Here is an 18,746-nt window from a genome sequence, read left to right as displayed (position 1 = left end):
GAAACAAATCAAGTGTTCATAGCTTTTTCACTTTGGGTAAAACTACATTGGGGATTTAAAAAAAAAACAAAAAACATTTCGACATCAGAAAAACATCTCTGAATAATGCTTGATTTTATAATATAAGAGAAAGCAGTATTTCACAAAATGAATAAATATATCGTACCTCTCCTTCAATGCCAAGACCAGATCCCATTCCCTCCACATTTTCCTCCACCTTCTGTAACAAATTAATATTCAGAATTAGCAAAATTATCAGTGATAGTTACGTGATGTGTTTTTTATTAAAGACAAAAGTAAGAAGAGGACAAGTGCAACATAGAGAAGAACCACCAATGACATCTGAACAACCCTGTGGAAAGGAGAGAGCTACTGACATTGGGAAAGAGGGGAAATTGATAAAAACGTATAACAATGATGGTAAATAACACTGCGAAGTGGCAAAATGTGCAAATACAAACCAGCATTCACTCACTGACACACAGACGCTGCCAATGAACAAAGAACTGCATTCACATATACAAATACTCCGTATTTGTAAACACTACCCTTTATTCACACACAAACACAACTTTACATCCAGGCACAGACACTCCACACAAACAGACAATACCCAGCATTCATTCAAACCGACACTCCACACAAATTCACAAATATATAAACACGGAACGTATGCAAATACAATCCTGCATTCCCACATAGACACTCCACACAAAACAAACTCTATACAGTGTGTGAAGTCATTAGCGCCAGCTGCGCAGTAGCGAGGAGAGGCTCTGTCTGTCTGCAGAGCAGGCCAGCCACTCCTCCTCTCCTGCTCGCAGTGCCAAAGGAGCGTCTACCCTGCTTGAGCAGAGAAGAGCAAGGCTGGAACTGGAGGACAGGTGGTTCATCTTAAGGTAGAGGAAGAGGGGCTTGGGGGGACCTTCCTGTGTAGTGTGTTAAATTGGGGAAGGGGGGAGTGTATTAAATTGGGAGAGGGAGGGGCAGTGTATTAGAGTGGTGGGAGGGGTGGCAGTGTGTTAAATTAGGTTGAGGAAGGGAAGTGTATTAAATTAGAGTGTTAGGAGTGGGGGCAGTGTATTCAATTAGAGTGCAGGTAGGGAGGCAATGAATTAGGGAGGGGAGCAATGAATTAGAGAGGGGGCCGGGGCTGCGGAAGGCTGCGTATTTGATTGGGGGAGGCGGTGTATTAGATGGGAGGACAGTATTTTAGAGTAGGGGGGACGGGTCAGTGTATGAGTAGAGTGAGAAAGGATGAATAGTGTATTAGATTTGGGGGCAATATAATGGATTTGGGAGCAGTGTACTAGAATGGGTCTACATGGAAGAGCTAAATGCTCCCCATGGAGATTCTGATTGGCCGCACAGCGTTTTGCCACACATGCACAATAGCCTCCCAATGCTTTCCTATGGGAAAGCATTGGATTGGCAGAAATAAAGTTTGATGATCTCAGCCAAAGTGAAGAACACACTCACAGGACTTCAAAATCAACAAGATAACATCACTTGTTTTTTACAGTACCATTACCAAACTTTTCTTTTCAAACAAATTTTCCCGGAACTATAGGGTTATTAGGTTCCCCCCCCCCCCCCACCCTCATGGCCTCGTCCCCTTTAGCCACTTGCCTATCTGGGGAACTCTCCTTCTCCTGCTGACGTCAGCTCTGAATGCGTATGCGCGCATTCAAACCGCCCATAGGAAAGCATTACTCAATGCTTTCCTATGGACGTCAGTGTCTTCCTTCTCACTGTGATTTTCACAGTGAGAATCGCAGAAGCGGCCTCTAGCGGCTGTCAGAGAGACAGCCACTGGAGGCTGGAATAACCCTCAGTGTAAACACAGCAGTTTCACTGAAACTGCTATGTTTTCAGCTGCAGGGTTAAAACTAGAGGGACATGGCACCCAGACCACTTCATTGAGCTGAAGTAGTCTGGGTGCCTATAGTGGTACTTTAATGTGTAAAGGTAATAGGACTGAAACATTGGTTAAATGAAAAGGCATGTTTACTTAAAATAAATTTGCTCTTTTGTTTACTTTAAAGCCCTAGCAGTGTGAGGATGTCCAGTGTCAGTTAAGCAACTTTTTTTTATACTGTAATTTTGAAATAAATGTAAGTTTCTATGAAAATTGAACCCACACACTTTAACCTTGTTTATTTTGCCCGTGTTAGCCTTTGAGTTTGACATGCTTGGTATAGACTCTATGCCTGTGATCTGACTAACAAGGGAGAGCAGAAATCACCTCCCCACAGGACGCCCCTCTGCTCTCCCAAGCATGAGCTGCACTTGCTATGGAAACTCCCTAGCCTGCAGTGCTAGCAGGTTCCAGAAACTAATGAGGATGGAGTTTCTGCGTCACTAAGGTTTGCCTAAGTAGGGCAAATCAAAGAAGACTGCAGGTAGAGCCAAGGATGGAACGGAAGTAGGTGTAACATGAAGAGTAGCACTCATGAAGCTCATGAAATGGTGGCACTGGAAAGAGGGATAGTTTACATTTAATATATCATGTATCTTCGTGATATAGGATGTATTCAATGTATTTGGGGCTGTTTTAGTGATGGTTCATTCTGCAATACAAGACATCCAATCTCTCTTTACACCACTCAGCTATTGTACTTTGTGTCTTGACCCAATTATGTCCCAGACTTACAGGCCACTTATATGTGACTTCTCAATCCTTACAGAGTAGCTCTGCTGGGGTCCCAGCTTCAAAGATGAATTTAGGCTGTAAGCTCTGACACCCCCATACAATCAAACTAACCCCTTTTGAAATGGACAATGCCACCTCTACCAGGCCACCAGTTCATATATGCACAAACATAATTTCGTTTTACTGAACCGATCTGAGCGCCTTTTGGATATGAACAGTCTGGCTTCTTAGTTCAGGTCCGATAGTAACTGTTTCTTGCCTCCTCTACCTTAGCCAGAAAGCCAAAAGATCTCTGAGTAAACCAGATGATGTAGGGCTTTGCTCAGGAAAGCTGGCAAAAGCTCCTGAGCAAGATCTTCCACCTCTCACTGAACAATAGTGGAGGCTGGGAGTGGTGCCCGCACCACAGGTAAGAGGTTACACCATTATAAAATAGTGTAATTCCTTACAATGGGGTGCAATAGAGGACCATAACCAATACAGTGCTATGCAATGTTTATGGTCTTTGGATCAATGAAGTCATAATTGAGAAATCTTTTTAATTTCCCCTGCTGCAATCAAAAATGTTCTTGAAATTTTTACTTTATCTGTTAAAATTATTTTTAAAAACAATTTTAAAAAGGTTTGGTACAATTATTTACAAAAAAACAAGCTAGTAATGTACAGAGAAAGAGAAAATAAAGGACTTCTGCTTCTGGGAGGACTGGTCCTGCTTAGCATAAAATAAAAGGCTGGTGAGCACAACTAGTGAAATTCTACAGTGTACAAAACAATATTAATGTTACTAATGGCTCATTATTTTACACAGAAACATCCCTGGCTACTCTTCAAAGCAAGCCATCTGGCAAGCAATTCATCTGGAGTAGTACAAGCATTTATCAATGCACTGCATTAAGATTACAGCCCTATTTACCTGCTGCAAACTGCATGATGGCAATCCTTTATTTGAAATAGACTTCAAAAGAAGCTTTCAGGTTATCAGGTTTCTGGAGATCATAGATCTTTTTTCACAGCTATCCAGATATTTATAAGAATGTGTGATCTAATCATTAAACGGCAGAGCTTTGATGGTATTATATGCAACCAGGCTAGTATAAAAGCAGAACTGTTCATTAAAAGAAATACAATGCAATCCATGCTAGTTAGATATTTTTCATTTTCTCAACGAACCAATATGTGCTCTCATCATTATTTTGCAAGACAGATATACAGGACTGAGTTCTGTTTGCGCTTTCCCTGCACATGAATGAAAGTGCATTACACGCATGTAGTTGTATATTAAATGGGGCCAACTGCAGCTAAAATCATGGTCATCTTTGTCTTGTGTTTACCTGTCTGCATGGTAATATATAAACATCTTTAACAGGTTTAATACTTTAATAAATGAAGGAAGGATGCAACTCATATTGATAACTTTGTGAATCAAGGTATGGAACATACCAAACGCATGGCAGAATTAGAATAAAAAAGTAACTCAAGTAACTCTTTGGTACTAGATATTTCACAGTGCTGCACAGAAATACTAAAGCAGTAGCAAGCATATCAAAGCTGAAATGTCAGTAGAGTTCTTACCTTCTTTCTCCTCTTTTTCTTTTTCTCCTTGGCTGCCTGTGCTTGTTTGTGCTCCCACACCAAACTAGTCAGATTAGCGACATACTCGTCGGTTTGCTGTAGAAGGTAAGCCAGACGCCGATCTTTCTTCTGGTCAATCAGCTTACGGTATCCTTCTTCATCTTCTGCCTGTTAATAGAAAAATATATGCGCTCAGACTGTCTTAATTGATTTCATTCACATATATTTGTTTAATGCTACAAATTGTAGTTCCCAAAAAAAAAAAGATAATATGACTAATAATAATACTCAGAATAAATATTATACTAATAAAAAAAGAAATACTATTAATTCATTAAACAGCCAAGAGTGAAATGTGAAGCCCTTTCCTTGACTTATACTATGAACCTGAATAACTGTGTTACCTGTTGTAAAATGAATTCCTTAAAATAAATGTGAAAATTTGTAAGTTGGCTTCACCATTCAAAGAAGTCTTAAAAATGTAAATATAAACAAAATGATTTGGCAAAATAATTGTGTGTACTTAATAAAATATTCCAAATAAACAAATAAAAAGTGGGACCATTATAAGACCAAACAAAGTTTAATCATGGCCCCCAAAGACTTTCCTTTGTGTGTCAATCTATATTATATAAATCTTGACCAATGCTTAGTTAACCTGACTTTTAAGGAAGTTAAATACATACATCTAATGAAATAGAAACGTAAACCTTTGCAACTTACATTAAAACTCGAATGTAAAAGTGAAATATTTTTAAATATTGACACTAGTATTAGACATGCTGACTACATGTCCGTCCGTGGCATGTTAATCTAACAGATTCAGTCATCTAATATTTTCTTTTCTTTTAAAGACAATCTGTCACCACTAACTGGAACCTCTGCTCCCCCGCCACAATATAATTACAGATGTGGGTGTTACATCCCCAAGCAGGGCAAGCATCCTTAATGATGCCAACCCATTGTCTTTGGTGTCAGCATGCTGGCGTCTGAACAGAGTGACAATAGTCACTCCTTTCCTATATTCCCTAGCAATGCTGGCTAGGAAATTACCACATCAACTACAATTCATGCGCTGTAGTTGCTATGGGTGGATCTTTTCTGCTCTCCATTATCAAGTAATTCCTTGGCATGAAGTCTACGTCAAAGATTTGATTGACAGGTGGAGAAAAACCTATTTTTAAATAGATTTTTCTCTCAATCTATACATCTGCTACCAAAACCGCTAGCACAAGGTAAAGATGAAAATTAATGCGGTTTTAAAAAAAGCAAAAGTAATATTGGGCATAACAGGTGCCCTTTAAGTGAAGTTTAGGTTTGGTATTATAGAACTATTATTATGTGGCTGCTCAGTGTTCTCAGAGTACCAAGTATTTACCTGCTCCTTCCCTCTGTTTTCATTTATTTATTTTCTATTGCACTTTACTTCTCTTATTTACTTTAAATTGTGGTTCTATTTACGGTGTATGTATGTTACATTTATGCAGAACTGCCATCAAAAATAATGAACTGATAAGAAGGAAAACAAAAGGAAAAGAAATGCATCAATTCCATTATGAAAACTAATATAAGTTACCATAGCCTCAGTATGTGAACGGACAGTTCTGGAGAGTCTCACATGCTTTTTAATTTTAAGCTTAAATTGGCATGTAAGGAGGGAGATTTACACATGGTGTATTCAAAAATACTACCCAGTGAACCTGCTTTCCTTACAAGGTGGGAGGTGGGCAAATATTACAAAAGATTAATTTCAAGGTGGGGGGGGGGGGGGGGGAGAATAAAATACCAATACACAATTTATATCTGCTGTATGTTCAAAAGACATCAGCGAGTCAGTTTACAATCAGCCAATATGAAATACAAATATGCAAGAAAAAGATTACATTCTTCTCTCACACAAAAATTGGTGAATGCAAGGGGTAAAAAAGAGTTACAAGAAAAAGAGCAAATTGGAGCACGCTGCTGTCTATCCAATTTGTGGTTAGTGATTTAAGGGAGTAGCTGACTACCTTCGGAGACTCTTCTGGACTTTTCAGAAAACAGCATTTAAAATAAATCAGGTTTGTTCTAAGCCTTTCTACATCTTTAATTACCATTAAAAGGCAAAACAATCCATACTTAAATTTTTCCTGGTAAGTAGGGATTGACCGATTTTGATTATTTTAGAGCCGGTTCCGATAATCTGTGAACATTCAGGCCGATAAATTTACCGATATTCTGAACATTTACCATTTTGAAAAAAAATAAACTATTTCAACACAAATCTATTGAGCATGTTTATTATTTTTTGTAAATCTTTTGTTTTTAATTAAGGTCAATGCACAAAATATACATGCCAGTCAAGTTTTTTAATATATGTGTGTATAGTGAATGCAGAGTGTGTGATTGTATAGTGTATGTATAATGAATGCAGAGTGTGTTATTGTATAGTGTATGTATAATGAATGCAGAGTGTGTTATTGTATAGTGTATGTATAATGAATGCAGAGTGTGTTATTGTATAGTGTTTGTGTAATGAATGCAGAGTGTGTGATTGTATAGTGTATGTGTAATGAATGCAGAGTGTGTGATTGTATAGTGTGTGTAATGAATGCAGTGTGTGTTTGTATAGTGTGTGTGTAATGAATGCAAAGTGTGTGTTTGTATAGTGTATGTGTAATGAGTGCAGAGTGTGTGTTTGTATAGTGTGTGTAGAATGAATGCAGTGTGTGTTTGTATAGTGTGTGTATAGTGTCTATATATTGAATGCAGTGTGTGTAGAATGAATGCAGAGTGTGTTTGTATAGTGTGTGTATAGTGTCTATATATTGAATGCAGTGTGTGTAGTGCGTACACAAACACTCTGCATTCACTATATACACACTGCATTCACTACACACACACTCTGCATTCACTATACGCACACACACACACTCTGCATTCACTATACGCACACACACACTCTGCATTCACTACACGCACACACACACACACTGCATTCACTACACGCACACACACACACACACACACACTCTGCATTCACTATATACACACACACACAATCTGCATTCACTATATACACACACACACACTCTCTGCATTCACTATATACACACACACACACTCTGCATTCACTATACACACACACACACACACACACACACTCTGCATTCACTATACACACACACACACACACTCTGCATTCACTATACACACACACACTCTGCATTCACTATATACACACACACACTCTGCATTCACTATACACACACACACTCTGCATTCACTATACACACACACACTCTGCATTCACTATACACACACACACTCTGCATTCACTATACACACACACACTCTGCATTCACTATACACACACACACTCTGCATTCACTATATACACACACACACAATCTGCATTCACTATATACACACACACACACACACTCTCTGCATTCACTATATACACACACACACACACACACTCTCTGCATTCACTATATACACACACACACACACACACTCTCTGCATTCACTATATACACACACACACACACACTCTGCATTCACTATACACACACACACACACTCTGCATTCACTATACACACACACACTCTGCATTCACTATACACACACACACTCTGCATTCACTATACACACACACACTCTGCATTCACTACACACACACACTGCATTCACTACACACACACACTGCATTCACTACACACACACACACTCTGCATTCACTATACACACACACACACACAAACACTCTGCATTCACTATACACACACACACAAACACTCTGCATTCACTATACACACACACACAAACACTCTGCATTCACTATACACACACACACAAACACTCTGCATTCACTATACACACACACACAAACACTCTGCATTCACTATACACACACACACACAAACACTCTGCATTCACTATACACACACACACACACACACACACACTCTGCATTCACTATACACACACACACACACACACTCTGCATTCACTATACACACACACACACACACACACTCTGCATTCACTATACACACACACACACACTCTGCATTCACTATACACACACACACACACACACTCTGCATTCACTATACACACACACACACTCTGCATTCACTACACACACACACACACACTCTGCATTCACTATACATACACACACACACTCTGCATTCACTATACATACACACACACACTCTGCATTCACTATACACACACACACTCTGCATTCACTATACACACACACACACACACACACTCTGCATTCACTATACACACACACACACTCTGCATTCACTATACACACACACACACTCTGCATTCACTATACACACACACGCTGCATTCACTACACACACACACGCTGCATTCACTACACACACACACGCTGCATTCACTACACACACACACGCTGCATTCACTACACACACACACACACTGCATTCACTACACACACACACACACACTGCATTCACTACACACACACACACTCTGCATTCACTACACACACACACACTCTGCATTCACTACACACACACACACACACTCTGCATTCACTATACACACACACGCTGCATTCACTATACACACACACGCTGCATTCACTACACACACACACGCTGCATTCACTACACACACACACGCTGCATTCACTACACACACACACGCTGCATTCACTACACACACACACACTCTGCATTCACTACACACACACACACACTCTGCATTCACTACACACACACACACTCTGCATTCACTACACACACACACACTCTGCATTCACTACACACACACACACTCTGCATTCACTACACACACACACTCTGCATTCACTACACACACACACACTCTGCATTCACTACACACACACACTCTGCATTCACTACACACACACACACACACTGCATTCACTATACACACACACACACAAACACTGCATTCACTATACACACACACACACACACACTCTGCATTCACTATACACACACACACTCTGCATTCACTACACACACACACTCTGCATTCACTACACACACACACTCTGCATTCACTACACACACACACACTCTGCATTCACTACACACACACACTCTGCATTCACTACACACACACACTCTGCATTCACTACACACACACACACACACTCTGCATTCACTACACACACACATTCTGCATTCACTACACACACACACTCTGCATTCACTACACACACACACACACTCTGCATTCACTACACACACACACACACACACACTGCATTCACTATACACACACACACACACTGCATTCACTATACACACACACACACACTGCATTCACTATACACACACACACACACACACACTCTGCATTCACTATACACACACACACACACACACACTCTGCATTCACTATACACACACACACACACTCTGCATTCACTATATACACACACACACACACACACTCTGCATTCACTATACACACACACACACACACACTCTGCATTCACTATACACACACACACACACTCTGCATTCACTATACACACACACACACACTCTGCATTCACTATACACACACACACACACACTCTGCATTCACTATACACACACACACACTCTGCATTCACTACACACACACACTCTGCATTCACTACACACACACACTCTGCATTCACTACACACACACACTCTGCATTCACTACACACACACACACACACACACTCTGCATTCACTACACACACACACACACACACACACACACTGCATTCACTACACACACACACACACACACACTCTGCATTCACTACACACACACACACACACACACACACTGCATTCACTATACACACACACACACACACACACAAACACTCTGCATTCACTATACACACACACACACACACTGCATTCACTATACACACACACACTCTGCATTCACTATACACACACACACTCTGCATTCACTATACACACACACACTCTGCATTCACTATACACACACACACTCTGCATTCACTATACACACACACACTCTGCATTCACTATACACACACACACACACACACTCTGCATTCACTATACACACACACTCTGCATTCACTATACACACACACACACACTCTGCATTCACTATACACACACACACACACACTCTGCATTCACTATACACACACACACACACTCTGCATTCACTATACACACACACACACACTCTGCATTCACTATACACACACACACACACTCTGCATTCACTATACACACACTCTGCATTCACTATACACACACACACTCTGCATTCACTATACACACACACACTCTGCATTCACTATACACACACACACACACACTCTGCATTCACTATACACACACACACACACACTCTGCATTCACTATACACACACACACACTCTGCATTCACTATACACACACACACACTCTGCATTCACTATACACACACACACTCTGCATTCACTATACACACACACACTCTGCATTCACTATACACACACACACTCTGCATTCACTATACACACACACACTCTGCATTCACTATACACACACACACTCTGCATTCACTATACACACACACACTCTGCATTCACTATACACACACACACTGCATTCACTATACACACACTGCATTCACACTCTGCATTCACTATACACACACACACACTGCATTCACTATACACACACACACACTCTGCATTCACTATACACACACACACACTCTGCATTCACTATACACACACACACTCTGCATTCACTATACACACACTCTGCATTCACTATACACACACACACTCTGCATTCACTATACACACACACACTCTGCATTCACTATACACACACACACACTGCATTCACTATACACACACACACTCTGCATTCACTATACACACACACACACTCTGCATTCACTATACACACACACACACTCTGCATTCACTATACACACACACACACTCTGCATTCACTATACACACACACACACTCTGCATTCACTATACACACACACACACTCTGCATTCACTATACACACACACACACTCTGCATTCACTATACACACACACACACTCTGCATTCACTATACACACACACACACTCTGCATTCACTATACACACACACACACTCTGCATTCACTATACACACACACACACACTCTGCATTCACTATACACACACACACACACTCTGCATTCACTATACACACACACACACTCTGCATTCACTATACACACACACACACTCTGCATTCACTATACACACACACACACTCTGCATTCACTATATACACACACACTCTGCATTCACTATATACACACACACACTCTGCATTCACTATACACACACACACACTCTGCATTCACTATACACACACACACACTCTGCATTCACTATACACACACACACACTCTGCATTCACTATACACACACACACACACTCTGCATTCACTATACACACACTCTGCATTCACTATACACACACACACACTCTGCATTCACTATACACACACACACACACTCTGCATTCACTATACACACACACACACTCTGCATTCACTATACACACACACACACTCTGCATTCACTATACACACACACACACTCTGCATTCACTATACACACACACACACTCTGCATTCACTATACACACACACACACTCTGCATTCACTATACACACACACACACTCTGCATTCACTATACACACACACACACTCTGCATTCACTATACACACACACACACACTCTGCATTCACTATACACACACACACACTCTGCATTCACTATACACACACACTCTGCATTCACTATACACACACACTCTGCATTCACTATACACACACACTCTGCATTCACTATACACACACACTCTGCATTCACTATACACACACACTCTGCATTCACTATACACACACACTCTGCATTCACTATACACACACACTCTGCATTCACTATACACACTACACAGAGTGTGTGTTTGTGTAGTGTGTATAGTAAATGCAGTGTATAGTGTGTGTATGGTGAATGCAATGTGTTTGTGTAGTGTGTGTGTATATAATGAATGCAGAGTGTGTGTTTGTGCAGTGAGTGTTTGTGTAGGTATGTAATGTGTGTACAATTGAAATTTTTAGAAATTTTGTGTTAGGGTCCCCCCCCCCTCCCTGCTTCTTACCTGGCCAGGGAAGGGGGATATGGCATTTCCTGGGCGTCCCAGCACACTCTTACTTCTCTTCCCAGCAGCTCCCTTCAGCTCCCCTGCCTAACTCTCGCGGCCTGCGTGCCACGCGTAGCATTGCCATAGAAACCCGTGGCAACGCACTGACGGCCGCGGGACTCGCGAGAATTAGACCGGGGAGCTGAAGGGAGCTGCTGGGAAGGGAAGTAAGAGTGTGCTGGCCCCCCCAGGACCCTGATCTGCATTATCGGCAGTATTGGTATATTTATTGCCCGATACCGATATTGCTGAAAATACAGAATATCGGCCAGACCAATAATTGGTTGATCCCTATAAGTAATCCCTTACGGAAACTTTTTATATTAAAGGACAAACAATCCTTTAAACATATTTGTACTTGGCTGGGAAGTACAAAAGTGGTATAAAAAAAAAGGTATAAAAAAAGTGGTATAAAAAAAAAGTGGTATAAAAAAAAGTGGTATAAAAAAAAAAAAACGTATTTTATAATGTATTTATTACTAAAGAAGTGCATGGATTATGTGAATTAAACAGTTCAATTTGGAAGCTCTGATGAAGTGTATAGAACCTGTGAGTTATGGTGCATGCTGTTTTGTATCTATCCGCTCATGCACCTACCATCAGTCTTCTCATTCTTTCTTTTTCTATGCGTTCGGTTTCCTTCTTTTGCTCGCGTTCCGTGTTTGCATGCCATGTCGCAACTGCTTTAGATAGTTTCTGAATTTTACCAGTGACAGATCGGTGATATTCTTTGAAGTCCTTAGCATGCTGCAAGATGCTATTGAGATATTCCTGTAACAGATAAGAAAAGTCAAAATGAGCATAATGTAAAAAGAAACTGTGTAAAAACTATGTAAATTACTATTTCAGCTGAGCAGTTAGCTATATGAAAGCAGAAATAAAGTGCAAATGAAAAGCCTCAATATTAAGATCTCACCAAATTGATTAAATCACATACAGCGTAAATCCTCATTGCTGAGCACTGATGCACATACAAAATATTCTATCAATTATGCAGTGTAATCAAGGGCATTATTTAAAGAACAAGTGAATTCTCTAACTGAGCAAACAGAAAAAAATAATAATGTTTACTGCATGATTTATACCTGGTGCTTTTGTCTACGTTTTCTTTCCTGTTCTATTTTCTGCTGCTTCTCTAGTTTTTCTGTCATTCGGGCTTCACGTAGCGTTTGCCGTTTGCTTCTTTTGTAAGCTTTCGAGTTCAGAGCAGTCTCGAGGGTGGTATCCCTGCGCATGCATGCCACAACCTCTTGTCTAAGCTAAAAAAATAAATAAATATATAAATTATAATGTGCTGAATGAGAAAGAAGACAATGAGCATGGCAAAGGAATGGACACCAATTTCACGAGGACAAGTGAAGTGAGAAAGTTGACACCTTTTTCCTACTGCATCAAAATCTGCAAAGTGATTTTTATACACAAAATTAAAATGTCAGTAAAATATGAATACAATAGTACAACTACTACATTTTCTGTACTTATATTGACAACCTATCCACTTACTCTTATTTACCATTCCAATATCAAGTGGCAATTAACCTACTATGATAAATTGTTTCAGCTGCAGTTGTAATCACTATTACAGGAAGAAGCATAATTTTCCATCTGTTGCTGTAAAAGAAATGCTTGGATAGAGTAAGGAAGCTGATGTCTGGGAATTGTGGTTGAAGGTTGTATTACCTGACGTTGGAAGTTGAGAAGGCGCAAAGCTTTCAGTTCCACCGTGGCTTTTGTTCTCAGGTCTGGTGGCAGAGAGCCAGGTAGATTTTCCAGTTCCTGGATCCTGTGGGCAATGCGAGCTTGTAGCCTTCAAAAAGAGACACACAGTTACTAAACCAAGTTGAAATGAAAACAGACAGTTTACAATATCCCACAAACACAATAAACTTGCACCTAATGTTTTAACCCCTTCAGGACCGGACTGTTTTGGTCATGTTGTAAGTTAAGGACCAAAGCGGTTTTAACACTTTTGTGGTGTGTGTGTTTAGCTGTAATTTTCCTCTCTCTCATTTACTGTTCCCATACAAGTTATATATTTTTTGTTCAGAACAAAAAGAGCTTTTCTTTACATACCATTATTTATATCATGTCATATAAGTTACTTTAAAAAAAACTTTTACTTGAAAAATCTTTTACTTATCTACAAAAGATAATGAAAAAAACTGCTAAATAGATTAAAAAAAATTTCCCGAGTTTAAAAACACCCATTTACATGCTTTTTTTTTTTGCAAGTTATAGGGCTATAAGTACAAATAAGAAATTGTGTTTTCAAAATATATATATTTTTAAATGTATCAATAGTGACATTGTAACACTTATCTGTCAATCTCTGATTCACACCTCACATACATATTTTTTTAAAGTAGACAACCCAGGGTATTCAATATGGGGTATGTCCAGTCTTTTTTAGTAGCCACTTAGTCACAAACATTGGCCAAAGTTAGCATTTATATTTGTGTGTTACAAATGTAAAAAACAATTATGAACGCTAACTTTGGCCAGTGTTTTTGACTAAGTGGCTACTAAAAAAGACTGAACATAGACCATTTGCAATACCTTGGGATGTCTTCTTTTGCAAATGGTATGCCATCATGGGGGTAATTCTCATTCCTGGGCTGCCATATGCTCTCAAAGGCAACATAACCAACCTGGCAATTTTCAATGTTAAAAAAATGTGACCCTTCTATTTGACCCTGTAACTTTCAAAAACACTATGAAACCTGTACATGGGGGGTACTGTTATACTCGGGAGACTTTGCTGAACACAAATATTAGAGTTTAAACAGTAACATGTATCACAACAATATCATCAGTGAAAGTGCCGTCGGTGTGTGAAAAATGCAAAAAAAAAAAAAAAGTCACTTTCACTGATAATATCATCGCTGTGATATGTTTTACTGTTTTGACACACTAATATTTGTGTTCAGCGAGATCTCCAGAGTACAACAGTACCCCCCCCCCCCCCCCATGTACAGGTTTTAGGGTGTCATAGAAAGTTACAGGGTTAAATACAGTGCTAGCAAATTAAATTCCCTGGACTTTCAGCCTGTGTTGTCAGGCAGGTCCCTCAAATTGCAATTAATAAAATTACTTAATTATGTAAAAATATACGCGCGTAGAATTTAAATAAATAAATATATACACACACATTTATATATTTGAAGTTACATATATATTTATGAAATTATTACGTATAATTAAGTATAATAATTAAGTGTATTTTGATATAAATGTATATAGTAATATCAAAATACAGTTAGAATAATTTTTTTTTATGTTTTACGTTTTTATTTACTTATTTATAGTTTATAATAATATATAAACACAATATATAGTTATTAGATATATATATATATATATATATATATATATATATATATATATATAGAAGAGAGAATTGACAGCACTCCAAGGACTTCTTCATAAAAAATAACCTTTATTGTTCCAAATAAAAATATCGACGTTTCAGTCTAGAGATTCTAGACTTTCATCAGGACATAGTACACATTCACACAAACCCCTTCTTAAGTACCCACACCTAGCAATCAGTACACTCACCCCTCCTGGGTCTGGACCTCCCCTCCAAGCGTCCCGGATCATTTTCGCGCCGAAAATGTCGGTCGCGTTCTGATGACATCATCGTGCACCATTGCGCATGCGTCATGACGCTCGCGTCACTGCGCATGCGTCATTATTGTAGCCAGTAGTTTACACTGGGTTACCATGGGGACCAGACGCCGAAACGGCCGAAGACATAAGCTACAACAAAACATCAAAATGTTACATTATTTCTAACAATGAATATCTATACTGCTAACAACATTCATATTTAAAAACAATTATACACTGTTGGCCAGAGGTTAAACAATCCAAGTATAAAGTAAAATACATTACTACCGGATTTGCTTAAAGAGACAGTGACACCCTATGTTATACCACTGTGACTGCTAAACAGCAACTATTGAGCGGAGCAGTCCTAGTTAGCTGCTCAAAACAGACAACATCCTTTGGAGAGTCCAAATGACCATCATATCTATGGCCCATGTCCTATTCTCATTTATAGCCACTATAAATTACATATTTACATATTTACAGATCTACAGATTTCCAAGTTTCACATCCTGTATCTCAAAATAAATCACAGCTAGTGATGCCAATTATACTAGTCTCCAGAGATCACCACTCAGTATACTGAACACGAATCCTCATGGGTATATCAGTCGGAAACTATAGTCAAGCCCCAATCTAGTCACTCACGTATTTAGGATCCATTCCCCAGGGTTATACTTAATTAATGAAATTACCATAGGAAAAAACCATAGAAAAAAACGCCTATCTGTCTAGACGGTGCAACAAGGAACATCTAGCTCTGACACCTTATCAGGACTTGTATTACAAAAAATTTCTTTAAATGGACCCATCTCTTCCAAGAATTTTATCCCCTAGAGAAAAAGCAGCTCATATTCGAGAGTATATACATATGTAGGTACCATGCAAGTAATTCTCAGTTACCCAACAAGGACCATCTACATATTCCATGTATGGTCAATGGGTCCTTCATCGATAACTTATGGGACTCTCCACATTGGCCTCTCCAGCAAATGTTTTACTCGTCCATCATTAGGGTATTTAATCCGCCGGCCTATCCCCATGGGTGGGCCCACGGATACAGAACCCCCCATCTGGAGTCAATGCAAAAATGTCTGGATCGCAAACGGCAACACAGAAACCTATGGAAACCACTAAGGCAATTAGAGAAAGACTGCTAACGAGTATTTCTCATTAAGACCTTTGGGTGTAATTGTTTCCAAAGTCCTAATCCAATAGATTTCTCTCTGCAGGAGCATTTTCTTCCTATCGCCTCCTCGTCTTGGTGGTGGTATTTGGTCAATCGCCATCAATTTAAGAGTTGTGAGGGCATGTCCAGCTTCCAAGAAATGTCTTGCCACGGGTAGTTCGGATCCATTGTCCCGATATGCTACCCTGATACTTGACCGATGGTTTCTAATGCGTTCCCTCAAAGGCAGGTCCGTTTTGCCAACGTAGGCCAATCCGCAAGGGCATGTCAATTTATAAATGACAAAGTCACTGGTACATGTGAGGCGGTGTTTGATGGTATACTGTCTCCCAGTTAGAGGGTGTGAAAACGAGCGACCAGGGACCATGTGTCCACAGGTAACACATCCCAAGCAGCGATAACATCCCAAGTTACTGGTCACTGTTTTGGTCTCGTAGCAGTGGCGGGGATCCGTTCTGACCAACAGATCTCTAAGGCTCTTGTTTCTCTTGTAGCTCATCATCGGTGGAGCTGAGAAGATGTTCGGAAGTGAGGTGTCATTCCTAACTGCCCGTCAGTTGGCATTCACTGATCTCCTAAGTGCTGGAGATGCTGTGTTATAGATGGTCGGAAAAACCAAGCGTTGGCTTTTAGTGTCCGGTATGTTCTCAGTCTGGTTGCATCTCTGCAGGGCACTGTTTAAAGTTGTTATCTTAAACCCCCGTTCCAGAAATTTATTCCACATCATCTGGATTTGCTCTTGAGCTCTATTCGTATTTGAGTTGTTTCTATACACCCTCAAAAATTGCGTATAAGGCAATGATGCCTTTAACGGATTAGGATGAAAGCTCTTGGCATGGAGGAGTGTATTCCGATCAGTAGGTTTAGTGAACAAGGTATACGTTATTTTATTATCTTCAATGCTCACCCTCACATCCAGGAAGTCAACAGTCGTGGGACTAGCTGTCATGGTTAACTCGATGTTAGGACTTGCCCTGTTGATCGTTGCCACCATCTTTGCAGCTGTGTCTAGGTCACCCTTGATGATAAAGAACAGATCATCGATGTATCTCCCGTACATCAGTATCTTGGAATTAAATGGTTTCAAAATATGTTCCATCTCGAACCTGTACATGTAGCAATTTGCGTACATGGGGGCCATCGCCGCCCCCATCGATGTCCCTGCAAGTTGGCGGTACCAATTTTGCTCGAAGCGAAAGTAGTTGCAAGTTAACACTGCTTCAAGAAGTTCTATTGTGAATTCAATGGGAGGGCCTTGATAGTACGTTGATTCGGCCAATACCAGTCTTGTTGCAGCTATACCTTCCAGATGGGGAATAACGGTATATAAACTTTTAACGTCACAGGTAAGTAACATGATAGGTTCAAGAGGAAGTTCGATGTTCGAAATTCGTTTTAAAAATGTAGGAGTGTCCTTCAGACATGTTGGTAAGTTGACCACTGTATCTTTCATTTGGAAGTCCAGCCACTGAGCAATCGGTTCAAGTATTCCTTGTTTAGCCGGCACTAT

General features: G+C 39.9%; 1 protein-coding gene across 4 annotated transcripts in view; it reads right to left on the bottom strand.

The window, feature by feature from the left end:
* The window catches only part of SMARCA2 (SWI/SNF related, matrix associated, actin dependent regulator of chromatin, subfamily a, member 2), a 209,013-nt gene that overhangs the window by 99,039 nt on the left and 91,228 nt on the right, over positions 1-18,746 (bottom strand). For all 4 annotated transcript variants that reach the window (XM_063455081.1, XM_063455080.1, XM_063455082.1 and 1 more), the window contains exons 7-11: positions 14,119-14,245; positions 13,524-13,697; positions 13,036-13,209; positions 4,226-4,393; positions 167-220 (exon numbers count right to left, since the gene is read on the bottom strand). In XM_063455081.1, the coding sequence (XP_063311151.1) occupies positions 167-220; positions 4,226-4,393; positions 13,036-13,209; positions 13,524-13,697; positions 14,119-14,245 (697 nt within the window). The remainder of the gene's footprint in view (positions 1-166; positions 221-4,225; positions 4,394-13,035; positions 13,210-13,523; positions 13,698-14,118; positions 14,246-18,746) is intronic.

The sequence above is a fragment of the Pelobates fuscus genome, chromosome 5 (assembly GCF_036172605.1).
Source record: "Pelobates fuscus isolate aPelFus1 chromosome 5, aPelFus1.pri, whole genome shotgun sequence".
NCBI classification, from domain to species: domain Eukaryota; kingdom Metazoa; phylum Chordata; class Amphibia; order Anura; family Pelobatidae; genus Pelobates; species Pelobates fuscus.
Note: the sequence above shows the minus strand (reverse complement) of the source record. Positions and strands in the feature narration are given on the sequence as shown.